This window comes from Chiloscyllium plagiosum, chromosome 4 (assembly GCF_004010195.1).
Source record: "Chiloscyllium plagiosum isolate BGI_BamShark_2017 chromosome 4, ASM401019v2, whole genome shotgun sequence".
Classification (NCBI taxonomy): Eukaryota; Metazoa; Chordata; class Chondrichthyes; order Orectolobiformes; family Hemiscylliidae; genus Chiloscyllium; species Chiloscyllium plagiosum.
This window is the reverse complement of record NC_057713.1, coordinates 7,783,464-7,809,140: the sequence shown is the minus strand read 5'-3', so window position 1 is coordinate 7,809,140 and position 25,677 is coordinate 7,783,464. Positions and strand designations below refer to the sequence as shown.

Here is a 25,677-nt window from a genome sequence, read left to right as displayed (position 1 = left end):
ACACTCTCACACACTCTCTCACACTCTCTCACACTCTCTCACACTCTCTCTCTCTCAGATACTCACAACTCCCCACCCGAGACACATGTGCACACACACACACACTCTCTATCACAGATGCTCACAATCCTCCCGCCCCAGACGCACGTACACACACACGAAAACCCACATGCACACAAACACACATACATTGGTGGGGTGAATTTGTACTTGCAGAGTTACATTATACTTTGCTCAAAAACTGCATGAATCCATGTAAGACTCTGTTAATTCATTTTTTAGATTAGAATCAGTCTAAACATTATGGCACAGACAGAGAACAAAGGCGGCTAACACCTTCGACATCTTATCTGGGCTGACACCCATTGTTACAGTTAATCTGCGAATGTACTTTTTATATAAAAAAGTTTTGTGATTTACATATGAAAGAAGTGAAGCTATCATGGTCATCCTAACAGATGAGAGACTTAACAAACAATCAAGGTATTTTTCAATGTATAATTTCAGTTACATCACACTGTAAACTTTTGCTATAAATTCTGTGTCTTACAATTGTGTACTCCACAACTACCTGATGAAGGAGCAGCTCTCCAAAAGCTAGTCCCTCCAATTAAACCTGTTGGACTATAACCTGGTGTTGTGATTTTTCACTTTGTACACCCCAGTTCAACACTAGCATCTCCAAATCTTGAACAGCATGTAATGGAACCCAAGATCCAGCAAGCTATCCTCAACCTGTTCCTGTGTAATGAGGCAGGTATACGAAACGTCGATTCTCCTGCTCCTTGGATGCTGCCTGACCTGCTGCGCTTTTCCAGCAACACATTTTCGGCTCTGATCTCCAGCATCTGCAGTCCTCACTTTCTCCCCTAAGGGAGACTGGGAGCAAAGACTATATTTTGGTTCAGTGGAAGACTTCCAAAATGATTTTTCATAATGTTCAGCAAAAGTGCTTACCAGTGAAAAGGAAGGACCATCGGAAAAGATAGGATCAGCCGTGGATTACTAAAGAAATAAAGGAGGTTATCAAATTGAAAGCTAATGAATGCAATGTGGCAAAGGTTAGTGTGAAACTAAATACTTTGGGAAATCTTTGAAGGTCAACAGAAAGCCATGAATAGCTAGAAAGAAAGGTAAGATAGATTATGAAAGTAAACTAGCTTAGAATACGAAAACAAATAGCAAATGTTTCCATTAATATATGAAGTGAAAAAGAGTGACTAAAGTAAACATTAGTCCTTTAGAGGATGAGAAGGGGGATATAATAAATAGTGATGAGGAAATGGCCGTGATATTGAACAGTTATTATTGTGTTGGTCTTCGTAGTGGAATACACAAATAACATACCAATAATTGATGATAAGAAGGCTGTGGCACGCGAGGACCAGAAATGATCATTATCAGTAATGAGTTGGGCAAGGTAATGGGGTTAAAAGCAGACAAGTCTCCTGTCCCTGGTGGAATGCATCCCAAGATATTAAGAGAGATGGCAGGGAAAATACTAAATGCACTCCTGGATAATTTGCTAAGATTCGTTGGACTCTGTGGCAGTTCTGGCAGATTGGAAAGCAGCAAATGCAATGACAGTGTTTAAAAAAGATGGACGAAAGGTAATAATGGGAGCGTTAGCTTAACTTCCGTAATGGGGAAAATTCTTGAATCTATACTCAGTTAAGAAAAACAATACATCTGGATAGAAATTGTCCCATTGGGCAGATGCAGCATGTGGGCGGCACAGTGGCACAGTGGTTAGCATTGTTGCCTTGCAGCGCCAGAGACCGGGTTCAATTCCTGCCTCAGGCGACTCTGTGTGGAGTTTGCACATTCTCCCCGTGTCTGCGTGGGTTTCCTCCGGGTGCTCCGGTTTCCTCCCACAATCCAAAAATGTGCAGGTTAGGTGAATTGGCCATGCTAAATTGTCCGTAGTGTTAGGTGAAGGGGTAAATGTTGGGGAATGGGTCTGGGTGGGTTGCGCCTCGGCGGGTCAGTGTGGACTTGTTGGGCCAAAGGGCCTGTTTCCATGCTGTAAGTAATCTAATCTCATGAAAGGCAGCTCAGATTTAATTACTGGAATCCTTTGAGGATATTATGGACACAGTGGACAACAAGGAATTGCTGGACGTGGTGTATCTGGATTTCCAGAAGGCTTTTGACAAGGTGCCGCACAAAAGGCTGCTGCATAAGATAAAGCTGCAGGAAATTATGGATAATATATTGGCATGGACAGAGGATTGGATAACTAACAGAAAGCAAGTAGTGGGGATAAATAGGAGTTTTTCTAGTTGGCGATCAGTAGTTAGTGGTGGACCTCAGGGATCAGTGTTGGGACCGCAATTGTTTACAATTTGCATAGATGATTTGGAGTTGGGGACGAATTATAGCGTTTCAAAGTTTACAGATGACACTAAGATGAATGGTAGAGTGAAGTGTGCAGAGGAATATAGATATGTTAAGTGAGTTGACAAGGGTCTGGCAGATGGAATATCAGTATATATGAGGTCATCCATTTTGGTAGCAATATCAGCAAAATGGATTATTATTTAAAGAGTGAAAATTTGCAGCATGCTGTTGTGCAAAGGGGTCTGGGCGTCCTTGTGCATGAATCACAAAAAGCTGGTTTGCAGGCAAAGAAGGCAAATGGAATATTGTCCTTCATTGCCAGAGGGGTGGAACTTAAAAACAGTGAGGTTTTGCTGCAGCTGTAAGGGGTGCTGGTGAGGCCACACCTGGAATACTATGTACAATTTTGGTCTTCTTACTTGAGAAATGATGTACTAGCACTGGAGGGGGTGCAGAGAAGGTCCACTAGCTTGATTCCGGAGTTGAGAGGGTTGGCTTATGAGGAGAGACTAAGTAGATTGGGATTAAACTCATTGGAATTTAGAAGAATAAGGGGGTTCTTATAGAAACATATAAAATTACAAAGGGAATAGATAAGATAGATGTAGAGAACATGTTTCCACTGGTGGGTGAAACTCGAACTAGGGGACACAGCTTCAAAATCGTGAAGGAACTTCTTCACCCAAAGGATTGTGAATCAGTGGAATTCCATGCTCAGTGAAACAGTTGATGTTGTCTTGTTGAATGTTTTTAAGGCAAAGAAAGATCTTTAAACAGTAAAAGAATTAAGGGTTATGGTGAGTGGATGGATAAGTAGAGCTGAGTCCTCAAAATGGTCAGCCATGATCTTATTGAACGGCAGAGCAGGCATGAAGGGGCAGATGGTCAACTCCTGCTCCTATTTATTATGTTCTTGTACTCAGTTTAATAGAACATATTTAATCTTATAATCTGATGATCTTATGTTTTTGAAAAGGGAAAATATCATGTTGTCCGGCATTAATATTCTCCTCAATAATTGTAAATTAAGTGTTAAGAAGTGCCATATCATAGGCTGCTTTGTCCCACCTACAAGAGTCCATAGTCTCTCAAATTAATTTCTTCATTGTTTAATCTATTTAAAATGTAGCCATAAATAAGGGCTTTCTGAACTTGTATTATACTTAATGGCAAATGTTTCTAAAGATCAATGTGCAAAGATGCATATGTTTTATTTCAGTAGGAAAGCAAAGCTAGTTGTAAATGCTGCATTACTCATATTTTCTTTCTCTATTGGTTTGTATAACATTAGCTCAGTGATTTCTAACATATGTGATTGAGGGTTTGACAAGTTGAACATTTAAGTCCATGTATTTTGTTTTTTCAATCATTTTGTCTCATTCTGAAATGTAATATTTCACACAATCAAATTCTTAGGTAGTGATATTATTCAGCCATCTGTCTGTCAGGATTATCCAAAGACATACAATTTAAACCACCTGAAGGTATTTTCTTAAAATTTTGATTAAGTAATGGATGCAGGTGCATCCGCCTCTACTGGAAGTCAGCCAGTAGTCCCACTGGGATACCATGGTAAAGGATCTTTGGGACTGACCCCATTGAAATGCTTTTCTGCACAGTGTGGTTTGTCCTTTTTAAAAAAAAACATATGCGTCCCATTTATTTAAAAATATGCAACCTGGTTCAGTTCTGCCCATTGAAATGGATGTCCTTTGAGTCTGGAATTTATTTTTTGAAAAGCTAGTCCTAATTCCTCTGTGGTTACAGACTGGTAGCTTGCTTTGCAAGCCCAATGTTAGCACTAACATTAAATCTACATTTTGTGTATTTGTGGCACTCACAATTATACTTACACAATAGATGGGTTCATTTATGTCAAGTTGCATATAGTGATTGTCTTGCAATGTGTTTTTGAACTTCAGTAAGTTAACCTGGATACATGCCCATCCTGCAATACTGCATTCAAAATAAATTAGGTTTAAAATCAATTTAAGATGTATGAGAAGCTATATGTTTATCAATTATATGTTAATAACTGAATGATTGATTGGTTGTAATAAATTAGACTTTGTTCTATACAAAGTAAATTTTAAGGTTACTTCTTCTAATTGCACCACACCTGAATTATTCTGGTGGCATTAAACAGTATAGGACAGTTGTCATTGTATAGGCAGAAGTGAGGACTGCAGGTGCTGGAAACCAGAGTTTAGATTAGAATGGTACTAGAAAAGCGCAGCAGGTCAGGCAGCATCCGAGGAGCAGGAAAATCGATGTTTTGGGCAAAAGGTCCTTCATCAGGAATGGGGGCAGGGAGCCTCCAGGGTGGAGGGAGAGTTGTCATTGTATGTGTTATGATAATTCAACCTCCATGCCCACATTTTTGGTCTGAACCCTATTTTCACATAACTGAGAATTCTTCCAGTACTGTGGCTGATGCGACTGTCAACCATATTCCATTTCCTATATCTGCTTTCACTCGTCGCCTTCCTGAACTGCACTAGATCTCTCCCGTTTGTCACCTTGCTCTCTGCCAGCCACCACATTCAGTGCACCGTGCTTCACCATTTCTGCCTCCTCCAGACAGAAGCCACTGCCAAATACATATTCTCAACCCTTTTGGTATTCCAAAGGAGTGATCCCTCCAGAAAACACTGATAATTTTCTCAGCAACCTGAACATAACCTCCAGTTGGAGGCTGAAGGGTGACGTTATAGAGTTTGTAAAATTGTGAGGTGCATTGGTAGAATAAATAGACAAGGTCTTTTCCCTGAGGTCGAGGAGTCCAGAACTAGAGGGCATGGGTTTAGGGTGAGAAGGAAAAGATTTAAAATGGACGTAAGGAGCAACTTTTTCACGCAGTGATGGTAAATGTATGAAATGAGCTTCCAGAGGAAGTGGTGGAGGTTGGTACAATTACAACATTTAAAAGGCTTCTGGATGAACATATGAATAGGAAGGGTTTAGAGGATTTGGGCCAAATGCTGGCAAATGGTACTAGATTAATTAAGGATTGCTGGTCAGCCTGGACAAGTTGGACCGAAAGGTCTGTTTACGTGTTGTAAATCTCTATGACTGTATAATTCTCGTGACACCTTCCCATGCAAATGCAGGAAATGCTACATTTTCCTTTCTGCATCCTTTGTTCACAACTTTCATACCCTTAGCACAGTTCCCAAGTGAAACAATGATTTTCTGTAGTTCTTCAGTGTACTGCATTTGCTGCACCCAGAGATTGAAGACACACTGAGTGGCAGCTTTGCCCATCTCTTCAATTCACTTTGCAAGGGTGACTGTGAGCTCTCAGACACCTAAGATTTTAACTCTCCACTTCACTGTCACCTCAACCTTCTACTGTGTTCATTCGTAGGCACTTTACAGTTCTGTAGACTTAACATTAAGGTTGACAACTTTGGATTATAATGTCGGCTGCTTTTTATTTTTTTGCTGACAACCGTTTTCCATGTACAGTTCTTCTGGATGTATCTTTTGTTTCCTTTGTATTACCATCTTCCATATTCCCGGCACCATTATCTCTTTTGACATTTTTATAAACATTTCCCTTTGCTCTTCTCCTCTCCTCCCTTTTCTACCTTTTGTGCTTGCATTAAATGTACTACATTTCTACCCATTCTGGTCCTATCGATGGGTCATCACAACCCAAAATGTTAAATTTCTTTCTCTCTGCACAAATGCTGCCAGATCTGCTGGGCATTTCCAGCAATCTGTTTTTATTTCAGACTACCAGCATCTGGAGTCTTTTGCTTTTGTATGGATGTTATCTGGACATGGTTGCCAGCACGATGGCTCAGTGGTTAGTACTGCTGCCTCACAGTGCCAGGTACCCAGGTTCAATTCCAGTATTGGGAAACTGTCTGTGTAGAGGGTTAGATTCTCTACAGTGTGGAAACAGGCCCTTCGGCCCAACAAATCCACACCGACCCTCTGAAGAGTAGCCCACTCAGACCCATTTCCCTCTGACTAATGCACCTAACACTATGGGCAATTTACTATGGCCAGTTCACCTGACCTGCATGTCTTTGGACTGTGGGAGGAAACAAGAGCACCCAGAGGAAACTCATGCAGACACTGGGAGAATGTGCAAACTCCACACAGACAGTCGTCCGAGGCTGGAATCAAGCCTGGGTCCCTGTCGCTGTGAGGCAACAGTGCTAACCACTGGGCCACCGTGCCGCCTGGTGCATTCTCCCCGTGTCTGCATGGGTTTTCTCTTGGTGCTCCGGTTTCCTCCCACAATCCAAACATGTGCAGGTTAGGCGAAATGGCCATGCTAAATTGTCCATAGTGTTCAGGGCTGTGTGGGTTAGGTGCATCAGTCAGGGGTAAATATAGAGTAATACGGTAGGGGAATGGGTCTGTGTGGGTTACTTTCAGAGGGTGGGTGTAGACTCGTTCGGCCAAATGGCCTGTTTCCACACTGTCGGGATTCTATGAATGTTCTGTGTGGACAATTGAATACCATTGTGTCAAACTTGTTTGTATTTGTTTTCTACTGTAGCTGGATAAAGTGGATATCTGATAGGTCATTAGCATTGTGGAGGGGGAGGGATGAGACTATGGCTGGCTGCCCCAGCTATCTATGACCTCTGTCTAAGGGAACTGAGGAACATTTGTGTGAAAGATGAGGAGAGTTATGAATTTTAACTCTGATTTTGTGCTTTTTTTTCCCCCAGTGCTTATGTAGTGAATTACTATGGCAGCTATTTTAAAAATACAGACCTCTGGATAGTTATGGAATATTGTGGAGCTGGGTCTGTGTCTGATATTATTCGACTACGAAACAAAACTGTAAGTGAACTAAATGTATTAATTTGGCTGAATTCAGTGTTTTGTTTTCTTTGCAGTGCATTGTATAAAGGTGTGACTTTATTGAATGATAAATATAAGAAATCTTTCTTTAACCCCTGTCTTACAAAATGTATTTTCACATTTAAGTCTTATTAAGTTATGCATTCTGAAATGGAAGAATGTGGTTGCTAACTGGATTCGTGCTGGATGATTGCTGTTTTATTCTAATCAGTCAAGATTTATAGTAGATATGTGATCAAGATGGCTTAAAAAAATCAAGATCTTTTTCATGAAAGCTTATTGGAAGCAGGAGAAATATTTAATAGTACAATGCCCTCTTCTGAGTTATATTTGACATTACATACTAGTTACGAATTGCAAACATTTGCAGAGGTTTTGCTCATAAATCAAGACTTGTTTATACCATTCTGAAATTTTGTGAAGATATTCTTGTTGCTTCCAACTTTAATTGTGTTTTGTTTCTGACTGCAAATTTTGTTTCTGAAGGCAAATAACTTTTTAAAATGTGTAAGTGCTGAAAACTGTTCAGGGATTACTGATGACAGCTTCAGGAAGCCAAGTTAATATCATTCAGCGCCTTTAATTTTAGTTAATACGCAATAATGTTGCCTGCAGCTTGATTAGTAACACACTTGCCTCTGATTCAGATTTTTGTAGGTGCAAGTCCCTTTCTAGAAAATTGAAATCAAAACTTTGGATTTGCTGCAGAAGTGTTGCACTGTCAGAAGTACCATATTTTGGATGGGACTTTAAACAGAGGCTGTTTTTACTCTTTAGTGAATGTAAAACATCTCATTGCGCCATTTTGAAGCATATGACCTGGCCAAAGTTTGCACTAAAACAATGCCATTAAAGTAGTTTTATGGTTAACATGCTGTTTGCAGGAGCTTTCTTTGTGGAAACTGGGTGTTGTGTTTGATAGGCTCACAACAGAGACTACACTTCAAAAAAAAAGTGGTCATTTAGCTCAGTTAGCTGGATGACTGGTTAGTGGTGCAGAGTGATGCCAACAGCGTGGGTTCAATACCACACTGACTAAGGTTACCATGAAGGACTCTCCTTCTCAACCTCTACACTTGCCTGACCTATGGTGACCCTCAGGTGAAACCACCACCAGTTAAATCTTTGTAATGGGGAGCAGCCATATAGTCTGTAAGACTGGCAACTTGGCCTTACTGTACATGTCAAAAGTACTTTGTTTGTAAGGTGCTTCTGAACTTCTTGAGATAGTGAAAAGCACATCTTTCTCATTGCACAAGGCTGAAGAGAAAAGAACAATCTGGCATCATTCCTTGTGCAATTTGGGACATTTTGCCATTGTTTTTTGCTTCCCTTCCTTGTGTCCCCTGTGTGCCCAGCAACTCTTCCAAGCTAGCATCGTCAATGATGTTTTGCTGAAAATCTTGAAATTCTTACTTGTGGGTGACTTTGGCAGATGAACATATTGTGCTGAGACAATAGTGCACAAGCATGTTTGTATGATTTTACACTGGGTGAATTTCCAGACTGAATTAGAAAGCTGCTTGAATGAATTATCCTTTCTCCAGTTGATGAAGGCAACTCGTTCTTCAGTGGTCAGAGGTCCTCTGAGACAAAAGAGATCTTGCAGAATCTTGACATGAGAATTCTGGAGGCATCCCAAAATAATCTTTGTGCATGAATACAATTTGTATTTATATGTCTGCTTCAATTATAAAATATTCCAGAATGGTTCATTAACACTATCAGATACAATTTGAAACCAAACCATGTAAGTTTCAACTGTGGCTCAGTGAGTCACACTCTTACTCTGAAGTTGAAGTTGTATGTTAAAATGCCTTCAAAACTTATATTAGGGAAATTGCTGTACCGTCAAAGATGCTCGCTTTCAGGTGAGCCATTAGGCCATTATTCTTTCTTACTATTCTTTTCTTATTTTCCAGCATTTGGGACATTGCCTTGTATGTCTTGGCATCCCAAGTGTATATCTAAATACTTTTTAAATGTCATGGGAATTTCTGCCTCTACCACCCTTATAGGCAGAGTTCCAGATTCCCATCACTCTCTGGGTGAAAAACAAATTTTCTCATATCCCCTAACGTCGTACCCCTTACGTTAAAGAAATGCTCCTGGTCGTTATCTCCTCTCCATTAATGGGAAAGCTTCTTCCTGTCTATGCCTCTCATTATTTCATAGACCGCAATCATATTCCCCCTTAGTCTTCTCTGCTCCAAGGGAAATAACTTATTCTATCCAGTCTCCATGATTAAAACTCTCCAGCCCGGTACTTTGCACAAATTACACAGTGCATTTGAGGTACATCCCAACTTAAAGGACAACTAAAATTAAAATTCAATATTCTGTTGTCATATTTCCTTAATTTTGCATGTTCAATGTTAGCTTTATGCTTTTTATTCACATCTCCGCCTTCTTACTGTTCTTTTGTCTTGAAGCTCAAACATGATCAGTTTCTGTATCATCACTCTGAGAGTTGTGTTATTTTCAACCTGATGGTTACATTTTAAAAAAAAGCACATCTGGAATTTATTGTGTGTGCTTGCAACAATTTTTCTGATCTTTGTAATTTAGTTTGCTTTCACTGAAATAGTTTTTTTGTGCCTTACAAAAAGCGAGAACTTTTTAAATAACTGAATAATGGTGAATTTCTGTGCTTTCAATATATAACGCACTGACTAGAGTTCAACATAAATGCTATCATCGTCCACAATGCCAAAATTTAAAAATGTTTTAATAGTATCCCAGGCTTTACTTGAATGGTGAGTAAAGCCGTATACCCCCAACACCAAATGTGCAAACATATAAGTAGGTAAACCCATTGAACAAGAAAGGAATACATCAGTGAGCAAAACAAGAGATTTCCCAGGTGGGTGAACAAAGGATTGATTACCCCAATTCCTTTTTAAAAAATGTTATTTGCTATTGCTGTAGATTTTGAGTGATCTGTTTTCCACTATTTGTACTGTTACAATTTTTTTTGTCTCCCTTTAAAGGATTGACTTTGCTAAGTGAAACACAGAGCATGCAGCACGTTAATCCCCAGTTTGAGGGAAACTTTGTCTGCTGAGTTGCTGAGCCTGACCTCCTGCCTCATGGGTTATTGGCACAGTTCCCTGCAAATGACTAAACAGCAATCCCAGTGTAGCCAAGCAGAGTCTGATTCAGGAAAGGCAGAGACTGAGACAGATACTGAATCTGTGGAGAGGGTTGATGCAGAGTGTGTTTCATCTGTTTAACTATCATTCCATTGATGTTCATCATACACACACCCACGATCAAATATGCGTATGCTCTCTCTCTCTCTCTGTCTCTGTCTCTCTGTGCGGGACTCTTTCAATTTGGGAACTATTGCTGACAAAATTTATATGGTTAAAAAAGGGTATTATTCTTGCTTACACGTTAGCAGACCTTTGATTTTTCTTGAGCATCCCTGTTACAGCATAAACAGTAACACATTAAAAATGTGCAGTAAAGTAGAATCATAGAAAATAGGAACATGGGTAGGCCATTTGGCCCCTTGAACCTACCCTACCATTCAGTACGATCATGACTATTCCCATTTTCTCCCCACACCTGTTGATCCCTGTGACCATAAGACTTGTATCTAATTCCTTCTTGAAAACATTCAATGTTTTGGCCTCAACCGCTTTCTGTGGCAGCGAATTCCAGAAGCTCACCAACAGTGTTCTTTCTAGTTTCTTTTCTACATGGACCTCTAAGCATAGTTTAGAAGGAACATTGCTCACCAATCTCTGGGTGAAGAAATTTCTCTTCATCTCAGTCCAAAATGGCCTACTACACATCCTGAGACTGTGATTTCTGGTTCTGGACTCACTGGTCATTGAGAACATTCTTTCTGTGCTTAGTCTGGGTAGAATTTAATGGATTTCTGTGAAATTTCACCTCATTCTTCTAAATTTCAGTGAGTATACTCCTAACCGATCCAGTAAGTCAGTCTTGTCATCCCATGAATCAATCTGGCAAACCTTTGTTTACTCCTTCCATAGCCACACACACATTTTAAAAATAGCTTAGTTTATACAGTGTACCAGAGAGAAACCTAGGAAATACACTGTGGAATAATAAGCTTCACAACCATCAGCTAATTCGTACATACAAATTGATGACAAGTTTCCTAATTTCTCTCTTCACAACTATATGAATGAAAACTGCAATGTAAATTATGGCTTGCTTATGCTATTTTGATAAATATAGTCTCACGTAATCCTGAACTGAAACAATTTGAATAGGGTTTCAGCAACCATATGGAAGAGGGTGGAATCTACAAATTTTTAAATTTCCACTGTGTGTGTAACATTTAATGCTTTTCTGATTGTAAATTACCCAAACATCCTGAAATGATATTGCAAAAATTTTCAGAATCCTATCTACCGAATTATCTATTCACTTAAACGAACAGCAGGATTCAGCAAAAGGAATTTATAAATTGATTTTCTCAGAGTTCACTGTTCATGAATAATTTACAGCGTGTGTGAGACTTGGTGCAAACTTTAATGAAAAATGGACAACTTCAAAACTTTTTTTATAATTTTGTAGAATAACATGTTTTGAATTTCTGCAGTTTAAAGCAGTATTTCTCAAATTTATTTTATTACCTTCATAACTGCTACAATGTAAACCATTGTTTTACAACATGTAAGGCTTCCACCAATGGGACAGTATATGCTGATTGGTTATGCACACTACATAATTGACATCCAGAAAAGCACTGATATTTTAACATGCATGAATGACTGGACACTTAGGGGCTACTAAAGACCTACTATGTGTAGGACCTTGGTGAGACCACACCTTGAGTATAGTGTGGATTTGGCCACCATATCTGGTGAAGATGTTCTAGCTATGGAAGAAATACAACAAAGGCTTATCAGATTGATTTCTCAGATGACAGGACTGATGTTTGAAAAAAGTGTAGATTAGTGCAGATTCGCTGCAGTTTAGAAGATTGAGGGGGGATCTCATAGAAATCTATAAACTATTGAAAGCAGTTGGGTTGTCAGAATGATTTCTTTCTGACGAAACTTTTGTGTATGTTGGTTAAAGTTTTTTTTTAACATTTGATGCTTATATCTAAAAATATTAGATAACGTATTGATGGGTGCCCTTAAACAAATTTTATACCTTCTTTGCTTTGTGTATGTTTCCTGTAATGAATGTGTCCAGATTGAGGGATGCTGATTGTTGACACCAAAGGAGACACACATCGATGAACGGCTTATGCCCGAAACGTTGATTCTCCTGTTTCTCGGATGCTGCCTGACCTGCTGTGTTTTTCCAGCGCCACACTTTTCAATGAGACACCCAAAGTGTTTGTCCTTATTTTCTCAGCATTTTAACTTTGTGACAATCTCTTGTCTTTTCCATGTAACCCTTCACATTGAATGATTTTGTTTTAAATAGAAACAATGCTTGATTATATTTAAATAATCATCCATTTGAATCTGTCTCAATCTGCACTTCCAGGCAGGACTAAGTACCTAAGTACTTCACTGTATTTAAAAAGATAGTAGCTAAATTTGCAAAACTTCAAAACAAATTTTCAATCCATTTATAAGTTTTTCCCTATCCATTCTGTCAAGACCCCTCATGATTTTGAAAGGTTGTGTCATATCCCCTTCCCCTTCCCAAGGAAAACCGGTCCTGCTTCAACAATCTTTACTCATACCTGAATTTTCTCATCCTTGGAACTTCTCATCAGCCTCTTTTACACTCTCTCCGATGTATTCGCATTCTTCCTGTTGTTTAGCACCTGTTTCTCCTGAATTTCCCTGAGCCTTTGTTGCAGTGCAGCCACAGTGATGATGACCCCTGCCACAGCTGAATCCATTGGCCATGGGTCGAATGAACTAGTGTAGGGAGCATTAGGTTCATTGTAATGTGAGTAGTCAGCATTCGCATCATTCTCAAATTATAACATAGTCTACCATGCATTAGGACTTGGAAGGTCCCAAACTGGTCTTGGAATGAGTCTACGTGGACATTTTGACATAGTAGACCTGTTCTGATGTGTATAGCATAAGCATTGTGCATAAATAAGGTAGGGGATTATAAATGTAGTAGGATTACTGAAGCCTTGCAATTCTGCACCTGACACCACCCGTGAAAGGCAGCATCGTGGATAAGAAGATGTTAAAAATACTCATAGTTCAGGTGAGAAGAACTCAAGTCAGTGCTCTTGTACATCCTATGGGACCTTGAATTGCCTTTGCAAATTGTGGCCTCCAGGTGACACTTTTAAGGTTGTTCCTGATTATTTCTGTTTCACAGCGATTGAAATGACATGGTCACAATTATCTGTGGCCAGGTCACGTAATCCACATTGTTGGTCACGGAATTTGGTTCACAAGCATGATTATGAATTACAGATGTCTTCAACCTGTACTGTATAAGTGCCTGATGAATGCAATTGCAAATTAAAAGCGCTTGCGCAGCTCACAGGTCAAGCTGATATGCTCCGTCAGAGAAAAAAAAACCTACTCTGCATACTCTGGTTGCAGCCATGTCCATAGTATATTTGCAATTTGAATGAGGGTGGATGGCATTACAATGGCAAGGTAGGTCGCAATGGCAGAGTGAGTTCATGGCTCATCCTAGTAATCTAGGCAAACCCCCACACCCCAAATTTTCATATTCCTTGTTTCCTGTTTTCACTGTTAACCCCATCAGTTTCAACATGTTCCCATCTAACTCTTTCATTTGTGCCTTCATCACCCAATATCCTCTAAGCCCTGGTCCTCCATGTCAACCATCATGCTGCACTGTCCTCGCTGCTCCATTTAAGTCTAGCAGTGAGCATCGATGACTCCCCACAATAACTAATGTCCTACAATGCACTATCATCTCCCACCTTTATGTTGTTGCCTTGCTTCACAATTATTGTCTACTTTGTATCCCAGTATGCAACCTCATCCCCATAATTGACTTCTATAACTTTCTTACCACATCAGGAGCTTCTGATAACTCACTTTGACTTGTAGTGAGTGTATCCCCAGGACTGACCATTGCCAATTCTCTGACCGACTTAGGAGGACTTCCCTTACTTATGAGTGACTAGACCCCTGACTGATCTCTGTACAGCTTCCCCACTGACCTAATGTAAATCCCCAGGCTGGGTGCATTCGCCATGCTGATTTGACTTTGGCCTACCCCCCAAACTGCAGTGATATGGAACCTCTGGGCCCTGACTGCATCAAGCGGTTGACTGATTGCATCTAAGTCTCTGGACTGAGATTGAAAGTTACCCTTGACTAGCTATGCCAGGACTCAATAGACAATAGAAAGTAGACAATAGGTGGAGGAGTAGGCCATTTAGCCCTTTGAGCCAGCACCACCATTCATTATGATCATGGCTGATCATCTCCAATCAGTATCCTGTTCCTGCCTTATCCCCATAACCCTTGATTCCACTATCTTTAGGAACTCTATCCATCTCTTTCTTGAAAGTATCCAGAGACTTGGTCTCCACTGCCTTCTGGGGAAGACCATTCCATATATCCACCACTCTCCAGTTGAAGAAGTTTCTCCTCAACTCTGTTCTAAATGGCCTACCCCTTATTTTTAAACTGTGTCCTCTAGTTCTGGACTCACCCATCAGCGGAAACATGCTTCCTGCCTCCAGAGTGTCCAATCCTTTAATAATCTTACGTGTCTCAATTAGATCCCCTCTCAACCTTCTAAACTCAAGTGTATACAAACCCAGTCGCTCCAATCTTTCAACATATGATAGTCCTGCCATTCCGGGAATTGACCTCGTGAACCTATGCTGCACTTTCTCAATAGCCAGAATGTCCTTCCTCAAATTTGGAGACCAAAACTGCACACAATACTCCAGGTACAGCTGCAAAAGGATCTTAACGCTCTATTACTCAATTCCTCTTGTTATGAAGGCCAGCATGCCATTAGCTTTCTTCATTGCCTGCTGTACCTGCATGCTTGCTTTCATTGACTGATGTACAGGAACACCTAGATCTCCCTTTACTTAACTTTACTCCTTTTAGATAGTAATCTGCCTTCCTGGTCTTGCCACCAAAGTGGATAACCACACATTTATCCACATTAACCTGCATCTGCCATGCATCCGTCCACTCACCTAGCCTGTTCAAGTCACCTTGTATTCTCATAACATCCTCCTCACATTTCACCCTGCCACCCAGTTTTGTGTTACTTTTAATGCCTTCATCTATATCATTAATATATATTGTAAACAGCTGTGGTCCCAGCACCGAAACTTGTGGTACCCACCTGCCATTCCGAAAGGGACCCGTTTATCACTACTCTTTGCTTCCTGTCAGTCAGCCAATTTTCAATCCAAGTCAGTATTTTGCCCCCAATAGCATGTGCCCTAATTTTGCTCACTAATCTTCAATGTGGGACTTTATCAAAGGCTTTCTGGAAGTCCAGATACACTACATCCACTGGCTCTCCCTTGTCCATCTTCATAGTTACATCCTCAAAAGATTCCAGAAGATTAGTCAAGCACGATTTTCCCGACGTAAATCCATGCTGACTCTGACCTATCCTGTTACTGCTATCTAAATGAGTCTAAATTCCATCTTTCATAATTGACACCAGCATCTTTCCCACCACTGACATCAGGCTAACCGATCCATAATTCTCTGTTTTCTCTCTCCCTCCCTTCTTGAAAAGTGGGACAATATTAGCCACCCTCCAATCTGCAGGAACTGATCTTGAATCAATAGAACATTGGAAAATCGTTACAAATGTGTCCACTATTTCTAGAGTCACTTCCTTAAGTACCATGGGATGCAGGTACCAGGGACTTATCAGCCTTCAGACCTAATAGTCTATCCAACACCATTTCCTGCCTAATATCCTTGAATTATGACATTCCCCCTTGACTTAATCAAAGACTGCTCCCCTTAGACTTTGAGACATGGCCCTTTTGGCTGAAGCATATGCAGCTTTTTTGCCAAATAAGCTGCTGGTGCATACTGTAGGTATGACATTGATGGAGCACAGTGCCATACAATGACATGTCTGACTCCATAACTGATCACTGGTGACAACTATGACAAGCTGCCTGACTTTATGTTCATATTAAATGGCAACGCACTCCATAAGTACTGTCAGCCTTTAACTGTTATTTAACTTAATATTTGGATAATTATTCTGAGTGGATCAGTGATGTGATGAGGATAGCAGATGTCCAAATTTCAACCTCTGTGCACTGGGGTGCAGGATATTGCTGCCCATGGAGCATAGCCTAGCAAGTTGATGATTGCTGTCTCGGATGGAGGCCCAGAGGAACGAGCAGCAAGCTGGAGCCACTAACTACCCACTCTGACTTTCATGTCAGGATCTGTCACTGTCTAGTTTCTATCTTCCATGTGGGAGAACAGGTAATTGCATAAACATGATTCATAGTGGTACAGCATGAAATTGACCTTTCGGTCCAACTAGTCCATGCCGAACGTGAGCGGTAATGTGTTATTAGTAGGATATAAATGTCATTTTGAAAATAATCTATTCACAGGATGTGGGCTTGGTCAGCATTTATTGCCCACCCTAGTTGTCCTTGAGAAGGTGGTGGTGCGCTGCATTGTTGAACTAATAGTCCATTTAATGTTGGTATACCCACGTTGCTGTTAGTGATATTGACCCAGTAGAAGAATTAATGATATATTTCCAAGTCAGGTTGGTGCATAACTTGAAGGGAATTTGAAGGTGGTGGTGTACCCATGTATCTGCTGCTCTTGTTCTTGTAGATGGTAGAAGTCATAGGTTTGGAAGGTACTGTATAAGGAGCCTTGCTGAATTTCTGCATTGTAGCTTGTGGATAGTACATACTGCTGTTACTGAACATCAGTGGTGAAGGAACTGAATTTTTTTTGGATGAATTGTCAATCAAGCAAACTGCTTTGTCCTGTATGGTGTCAAGTTTCTTCAGTGGCCTAATCCAGGCAGCTGTGAAGTATTCAGAAAAATACTGTAGTACCATCTTAATGTTCAATGAAGTCATGGCTGATTTGATAATCCTCAACTATGCTTTCCCTGTAAACTTTGATTCCCTTATTTATTAAAATATCTGTCTGTCACAGCCTTGAGTATACTTAATGACCTAATATCTATAGACTGCTGCTCTAAAGATTCCATAAATTCATCACCCTGTAAGAGGCGGAATTGCTCCTCTTAGCAGCTTTAAATAGGTGAACCCTTATTCTGAGATCATGCTCTTTAGTCCTGGACTGTCCCACAAAGGGAAACAACATTTATGCATCTACCCTGTCAAGTCCCTTAAGAATCTTGTATGCATCCATAAGGTTGCCTCCCATTCTTTTAGATTCTATTGAGTACAGGTCCAGCATACTCAACCTCCCTTCTAAGACAATCTATTCACACCTAGAATCAGCTTTGTGAGTCCTCCCTGCCATGTCTCCAGTGCAAGTATACTGCTGACAGTATTACATGATCTGATGAGTGCCTTGTATAGTTATTGCAGGATATTCCTATTTTTATACTCTAGTCCCTTTGAAATAAAGGTAATATTCCATTTTCCCAGTTGATTGCTGAACTTGTATGATAGTTATTTTTGTGATTTTTGCACAAGGACTCCTGGAGCCCTCTGTAGTAACTCTCTTCAGTCTTTCTGCATCTAAATAATATTTAGCACCTCCATTCCTCTTGCCATAGTGACAAAGCTCAGATTTTTCCTCCTTATATTCCATCTACCAGGTTTTAACCCATTCATTTAACCTGTCTATATCACTGTGCAGGTGCTTTGTGCAGCTCAGGAGGTTATAATTAGTAGGCTGCTCTGGGAAGATTGCTCAGCTAAACTCAATGTGGCTAAATATGGCTTGGCACTTCTAATTGGTCTTGCACTGCTGTCTTAAAGCCTATTAGAAAATCCTGCTCATTATTCTGAATCGTTTTCAGAAAAATAATTATCTTATTTAACACTGGAAAGTACCTCATTAAATCATGGGTTCCCTTCCAAAATTAAGTCTACAATCTAACCCCTTGTAGGCCCACCTACAATCCATTAAGCCACTCGTTTCAAACCAGTCAAAATGGGGAAAAGAAAATCTGTGGGTGCTGGAAATCTGAAATAAAATGAGAGATTGCTGGAATAATCCAGCAGGTCTGGCAGCATCTGTGGAAAGAGAAACAGAATTAACTTTTCAGATCCAGAGACCCTTCTTGGAACTGAATGTAATTGGGAAAAGGTTGATATATATATGCTTTTGGTGGGCGGGGTAAGAGCGACAATGAGAGTTAACAATAGGTAGAGATACAACCCAGAGAAAGAGAGAAAACAGTTGGGTAGACAAAGATATGTGTAGAGGTCAGCCTGGGAGAATGAATAGCTGATAATGGGAAGCATTAATTGCTGAAAATAGGTTGTTTGTGGTAGCAGCCCATATGATGACAAGCTGAAAATGTGTTGCTGGAAAAGCGCAGCAGGTCAGGCAGCATCCAAGGAACAGGAGAATCGACGTTTCGGGCATAAGCCCTTCCTCAGGAAGGGCTTATGCCCGAAATGTCGATTCTCCTGTTCCTTTGATGCTGCCTGACCTGCTGCGCTTTTCCAGCAACACATTTTCAGTTCTGATCTCCAGCATCTGCAGTCCTCACTTTCTCCTCATATGATGACAAGGCCTGGTGTGTAGGTTTGGGGCACGTACATGGGAGAAGGTGCTCAAGCCCCAAAATTGTTGACTCAATATTGAGTCCAGAAGGTTGCATAATTCCCAAACAAAACATGATGTGCTGTTCTAGCTTGCACTGAGCTTCACTGGAGCACTTTAGCAAGCAGGAGACAGAGATTTTTGCCAAAGAACATGGTCTTGTGTTGAACTAGCTAAGGTCATTTCTGCGGACGGAATGTAGATTTTCTGCAAAGTGGTAGCCCAGTCTGGGCTACATCTTCCCAGTGTCGAAAAGTGTGGTACTGGAAAAGCACAGCCAGTCAGGCAGCATCTGAGGAGCAGGAGAGTCAACGTATCGAGCATCTCCAGCATCTGCAGTCCTCACTTCCATCTACATCTCCCCAGTGTAGAGTTGACCACATTATGAGCAGCAAGAACAGTAGACTAGATTGAGCGAAGTGCACGTACATTGCTGCTTCACTTGGAAGGAGTTCCTGGGGCCTTGGCTAGTGAGGACGGAGGAAGTACATTGGCAGATGTTACACCCTGTGCAATTGCATGGGAAGGTACCAAAGGGGTGTGGGGAAATCTTGGGAGTGGCACCTCATTTTCCGCTGGGGAAACACTGCAGCCTTTGGTATTGGAGTTCAACAATTTTAGGGTTTGAGCACTTTCTCCCTTGTCCTTTCTCCAATTCCCCCAACTCCAGATCTTGTCATCACATGGGCTACCAAAAACAACCATTGTCAGCCAATAATGGTCCCCATTAGCAACTATTCATTCTTCCAAACTGAGCTTTACACATTTCTTTGTCTGCCCAACTGTTATTTGCTCTTTCTGAGCTTTATTTCCACCTATTGTTTACCCCTCACCCCTTCCCCCACACTATCTCCAGCATATATACCAGAGCTACAAGCAGTCTCTGGACCCAAAGCTTGAACTCTGTTTCTCTCTTTGCAGATGCTTCAGACTTGCTCAGTCTAAGTGAGATCCTGCTTTCATGGTCATTGAAGCATTTCCTGGCTACACTTTTAGGAGGCAAACAGGACACAAGTGTTACTTGGAAATTATTTTGTGGTTCTTCTTCCAATTTTGTATAGTTTTAGTGTTATACATATTATTTATGAAATAATTATAAAAATAATGTTTCAAACTGGATTACTAATCTTTCCTCTTCCCCCACCCCTTTAAGCATTTTATCTGCAGGCATCCCAAAGGAATTTTTTTGGGATAAATGTGAAGCAATCTGTCAACTTGCTGAGCCCACAATAATTTCCCATGCAAATGAAGAACAAATGCACTAAAAAAATCTAATTTCATCTGTAAAATTTAAACTAAATTTTCTTTCTATATATTTTTGAAAATTGAGTATCATCCTGTGTTATTTGCAAATGACATCTGTCTTGATAATTATGATGTGCCAATGAATAACATTTTTCTTATGTCCTATGGGATTTGATTTTGGCTGTTGTAGCAGATTTTCAGTAAACAACTATAACTGTGACCTTCTGCTATGTAAGCATACTGCCATTAATAAATGAAATGGTCTTTGCACCATGTTTGTTTTTAGAGGGATATGACAATAAATTGTCAAAGAATGGATACCAGTTCGCATGAAGCCCTCTGCATAGTATTGTTTATTTCTCCATGTTTTTACTACTCTGTATGATCATTATGTTCTATAGACTACACTGATGGTGTATACACAAACACTGGCTCAATCCAAGTAAATTCAAGGCTATCTTTTAAATGTCAGACGCACCTAAATAGCCTGAGAGCACATATGTTGTATGCTTAAATGTCCATTATCTTTTGAAGTGGATTTTCTTGATGTAACTCATCAATTTAATTGTTTTGTTAAGGCAAACAGGATTTTTATGTCACAAGCAAGTTCATGGATGAAATTATTCCTTTTTTTCTACAAGTTGAAAAATGTCAAAAATATAATTCTAAGTAGAAAAGGATTGATATTAAAGTTATTTGAATTATGAGTCAAATTCTCATGAGGTGAAATTGTGGGCCTAAAGTGACATTAAGTTAATTTTAAAATAGCTCATAAACTTCTGTCAAAGAATCATTTTTAGATAAAATATAGGGGTCCATTGTGTTAATTTTCTATCAGAATCTCCATTTGATTTCATGGAAAACAAAGACTAATTTTTACCCCTTCGAGGTCAAAGCAGCTTAAGTAAAATTAGCAGCTAGTTCATTTTCTAAGATGTGGCTGGTTGCTGTAGCAGTCTTCAGTTTGGTTTAATGCCATAGTGTAAGTGACCTTTAACAGGTATTCTTGAAAAATGACTGCTGAGTTTTATGATAATGAACTGATTTAGTTTATTGAAATCAATTTTACACTTTCTTACACTTGGCCATGGTAGGATGTAAACTCATGATCTCTCAGAAGCAAAATTAATTTGGTGAGCACTACCTAAGGACGTTAGTTAGTCTACCTGGGCTACCTGTGCAGCCTGCTCTGCATTCTAAGAGTAAGTGCATGTGTTACCTGCTTAATGCAAACTCTTGTTATACATCAAACTGGCTGACAGAATCCCAGTTTCAGATCATGTAGGTCCTGGCAATGCCTGTCTTGTCCACTCTTGATAAAAGAAATGTGAAACAACAGGGCAATGAATGATGTATTATTTAGGGGACTAAGCACCATAATTGCAGAAAAGTTTAAGATTTTGGAACTTCTGTACTCTTAAGAAGCAGATAGCAATGTTGGAAACATAGATACTTAGGAAATAGGATCAGAAGTATTCCATCTGGCTGAAATATCCTGCTCTGCCATTCAATATGATTATGGCTGTTCGTCTGTTTCAATGCCACACTCCTGCTTGTTGTCCCTATCCCTCGATGGCCATAGCTTCTACCAGTTTATCTATATCATTCTTAAATATGTCTAGCAGCATCTGTAGAGAGAAAGCAGAGCTAACATTTTGGGTCCAATGACTCTTCTTTAGAACTGTTCTGCTGAGTTTTCCAGCAATTTCTGTTTTTGTTTCTGATTTCCAGCATCTACAATTCTTTGTTTTCTTTCCTAAACATGTTCATTGAGCTGGCCTCCACAGCCTTCTCTGGTCAAGAATTCCACAGGTTCACCACCTTCAGAGTGAACAAATTTCTTAACAGTGTAAATAGCTGACTGTGGCTTCTTATTCTGGAACTTTCCACCTCCCTGAGCCTCAGGGAAATATCATTGAGCTGACAGACTAGAAGCTGAAATCATAATTTTATAGGTACCTAGATGTTCTCCCATTCTTCTAAACTCCAGTAAGTAAACTTCATTTGACCCAGTCTTTCCTTACGCGACAAACCTGTGATCCCAGGAATTGGTCTGAGTCTTTGCTGCACTTTCTCTATGGTGAGTATTTTTTTTTTACATAAAGAGGCCAAAAATGTACATGCTATTCCAGGGTATGTTCTCGCCAAGAATTACTTTCTTGCTCTTGTACTCAAACCCTCTTACAATGAAGGCCAGCATTCTATTTGCCTTTCCAAATGCTTGCTGCACTTGGATGCTTGCTTTCAAGCCATTCAGTGCCGTGCATTGTTATATGCACAGTCTTGACCTCACTCTCCAAGAGCATCACATCAAGCTGGCCCAGGGCTGCACCACTCCCTAGTTTCACTTCATCTTCTGGCTCAATAGACGTGCTAATAAGAAACTTCTTTGTCTTTAAGGCATCAAGGCACACAAGATGCAATAACTTAGAGAAACCCACAGCCCTGTGGAACCTTCCACCACTCCCCTTCCCTCTGATTCTACCCCTCCCCCAACCACACCTCCAGTCATTTATTTATCATCCCTCCTGACCTTCCACTGTCTGATGCTGAACGTTCTGTACTCAGCAAAGGTCTCACTTTCATCTCTTTGCACCCACCTGAAAGAATTATGGGACAAACATGATGTTAAACTTTACTTCTGTCGCCTTCACCTCTGTGCCCATTACTCTGGACAAGAGTTCTCCCCCCATCCCACAGACATCTTTGCCCACCACCAATGCTCTCTCTTTGTCTAAACCCCTCCCTCTGGCCTTCTACCTGCACTCGACCTGTTCATTGAGAACTGTCAACATGACATTAGTCTCTTTAATTTCTCTCTTCCCCCATTACCCATTCCAACCTATCCTCTCAGGAACTGACCGCACTCCATGCTCTCAGATCCAACCCTTATTTTGTAATTAAGCCTGCTGATAAGGGTGGCGCTGTTGTCTGGTGGACTGACCTCTACATTGCAAAGGCTGAACACCAGCTCTGAGATACCACCTCCTGTCTCCCCCAGATGCCACCGTGGAACATTAGGCCATTGAGCCAAATATGATACCAGCCTTATTTCATCTAATGATATTACCCTAATCCCGCACTGCCTCCAAGTTGATAGTCTCCCAACCCCCAGAGCTCGCTTCTACCTTCTTCCCAAAATCCACAGACAGGACTGCCCAGTCAGAACCATTGTTCTGCCTGCTCCTGCCCCACAGAATTAATCTCTTCCTATTTTGACTCGGTCTTTTCTCCCCTGGTCCAGTCCCTGCCACTTACACCCATGATTCCTCTGACGTTTTATACCAGTCTTAGAAGTTCCAGCTGCCTCCTCTTTATCATGGATATTCCAACCCTTTACACATCCATTGTCCACCAGGATGGCCTGGGTCTCTCTGCTTCTTCCTGAAGCAAAGGCCTGAACTGTCCCCATCCACCACCAGCCTCATCTGCCTATCTGAGCTCGTCCTCAGCTTGAACAACTCTTTAAACTTCTCTTGTTTCCTTCAGGTCAGAAGGGTGGCCATGGGTACCTGCATGGGCCTGAAGTATGCCTAACTTTTTGTGGGGTATATTGGACATTCCTTGTTTCAGTCCTAGTCTGCTCCCAACCCACAAATCTTTCTCCAGTATATTGATGGTGCTGCTTCCCTCTCTTGTTTGGAACTGGAAAAGTTGATTGAATTCACTATTAATTTCTACCCTGCCCTCACTTTCACCCGGTCCCATTCTGACTCCTTCCACTCCTTCGTCAACATCTCTATTTCTGTTTCTGGGGATAGGCTGGCCACCAATATCCATAATAAACCCACTGACTCTCACAGTTACCTTAACATACAGCCTCATGCTTCCTGTAAAGACTGTATTCCATTCTCTCAGTTCCTGTGTCTCCATCACATCTGTTGCAAATTATGCCAATTTTGACAACAGAACTTCCGAAATGTCCACTTTCTTCTTCAGCTGAGGATTCCACCGTTTCATTGTTGATAGGGCTCTCAGCTGGGTCTGTCCCATCTCCCACACTTTGGCCCTCACCCCCTCTCTTCCTTCCTGCAACGGAAATAGGGTTCCCCTTGTTTCTACCTGCCATCCTACCATCATCCACATCCAGAGAATCATTAGCTACAATTTCCGCTGCTTCCAACAAGATGCCAACACCTGACCCATATTCCCCTCCTCTTCCTTGTCAGCCTTCCCTGGGGCCTTTGCCTCCATGACAACCTGGTCCCCTCTTCCTTTACTCCCAACACCCACCAGCCCCACGGCACCTTCTCCTAAAACTACAGAACGTGTAACACTTGTCAGTTTAAATCCTCCCTCCTCAGTATCCAAAATCCCAAACACAACTTCCAGGAAGCAGCGCTTTATCTGTACATTACATGATTTAGTCTACTGCATTCGTTGTTCACAATCTGGTCTACATTGGGAAAATGAAGCATAGACTGGGTGACCACTTCGCAGAGCACCTACATTCTGTCCACAAAAATGACCCTGAAGTTTCCAGTTGCTCGCCACTTCAACACCCCATCCTGTTCCCTGGCCAACACCTCTGTCTCAGGCTTGCTGCAATGCTCCAGTGAAGCTCAGTGCAAACTGGAAGCTTCATTTTCCACTTAGGGACCCTTCTGGACTCATTACTGAGTTCAACAACTTTACAGCTTGAGTTCTGCCATGTCCTCACCCTTACCCGAGCGCACTATGCCTTGTTATTACATCATCTGCTATTGCACACATGGTTACACATTATTAACCACTAACTGTCCCCATTAATAGCTATTAACCCTCCTAGCCACATTGTTATCCATTCCTTTGTCTGTCCAACTGTTCTGTCTTTCTGGGTTCTCTCCTCCTCTATGTATTGACTGCCTGCAAGTTGAGCATGTTTTGAGCAAAATAGAATGTATAGAATTCTGCAAATACAAATTCACCCCATAGATGTACGTGTGTCTGTGCGTGTGTGTGAGAGAGAGAGAGTGCATGTGAATGTGTGCGTGAGTGCACGTGAGAGTATGTGTGTTTGCGTGTGTGCAAGCTTGGTAAAGTGTGTGTGAGAGATGGGGTATGAGCTTGAGAGGTTGCATGTGTGGGTGTGAGTGTGGAGGGTGTACTTGTGTATATGAGAGAGGGTCTGCATGAGTGTGTGGCTACGTAAGGGTGTGTGTGTATGTGAGAGAGTGTATAGTGCACTGGGGTCACCCATTGTGTGACATGGACCCAAGGTCCAGTTGAGGCCATCCTCATGGGTACCAAACTTGACTATCAGTCTCTGCTCAGCCACTTTGTGTTGTTAGTTAAAAACAAGGACCGCAGACGCTGGAAACCAGAGTCTAGATTAGAGTGGTGCTAGAAAAGCACAGCAGGTCAGGCAGCATCCGAGGAGCAGGAAAATCGATGTTTTGGGCAAAAGCCCTTCAGCAGGAATAGAGGCAGGGTGCCTGCAGAGTGGAGAGATAACTGAGAGGGGGTTGGGGTTGGGGAGAAAGTAGCATAGAGTACAATAGGTGAATGGGGGAGGGGATGAAGGTGATAGGTGAGGGAGTAGAGGGTGGAGTGAATAGGTGGAAAAGGAGATAGGCAGGTAGGACAAGTCATGGGGACAGTGCTGAACTGGAAGTTTGGA

The 25,677-nt window shown here is 41.1% G+C and overlaps 1 protein-coding gene across 5 annotated transcripts in view; it reads left to right on the top strand.

Annotated features, from left to right (window-relative positions):
- The window catches only part of stk3 (serine/threonine kinase 3 (STE20 homolog, yeast)), a 457,998-nt gene that overhangs the window by 111,587 nt on the left and 320,734 nt on the right, over positions 1 to 25,677 (top strand). For all 5 annotated transcript variants that reach the window (XR_006311343.1, XR_006311344.1, XM_043687663.1 and 2 more), the window contains exon 4: positions 7,032 to 7,146. Coding sequence is in view for 3 of the 5 variants with exons in the window: in XM_043687663.1 (XP_043543598.1) it covers positions 7,032 to 7,146 (115 nt within the window). In the remaining 2 variants the exon portion in view is untranslated. The remainder of the gene's footprint in view (positions 1 to 7,031; positions 7,147 to 25,677) is intronic.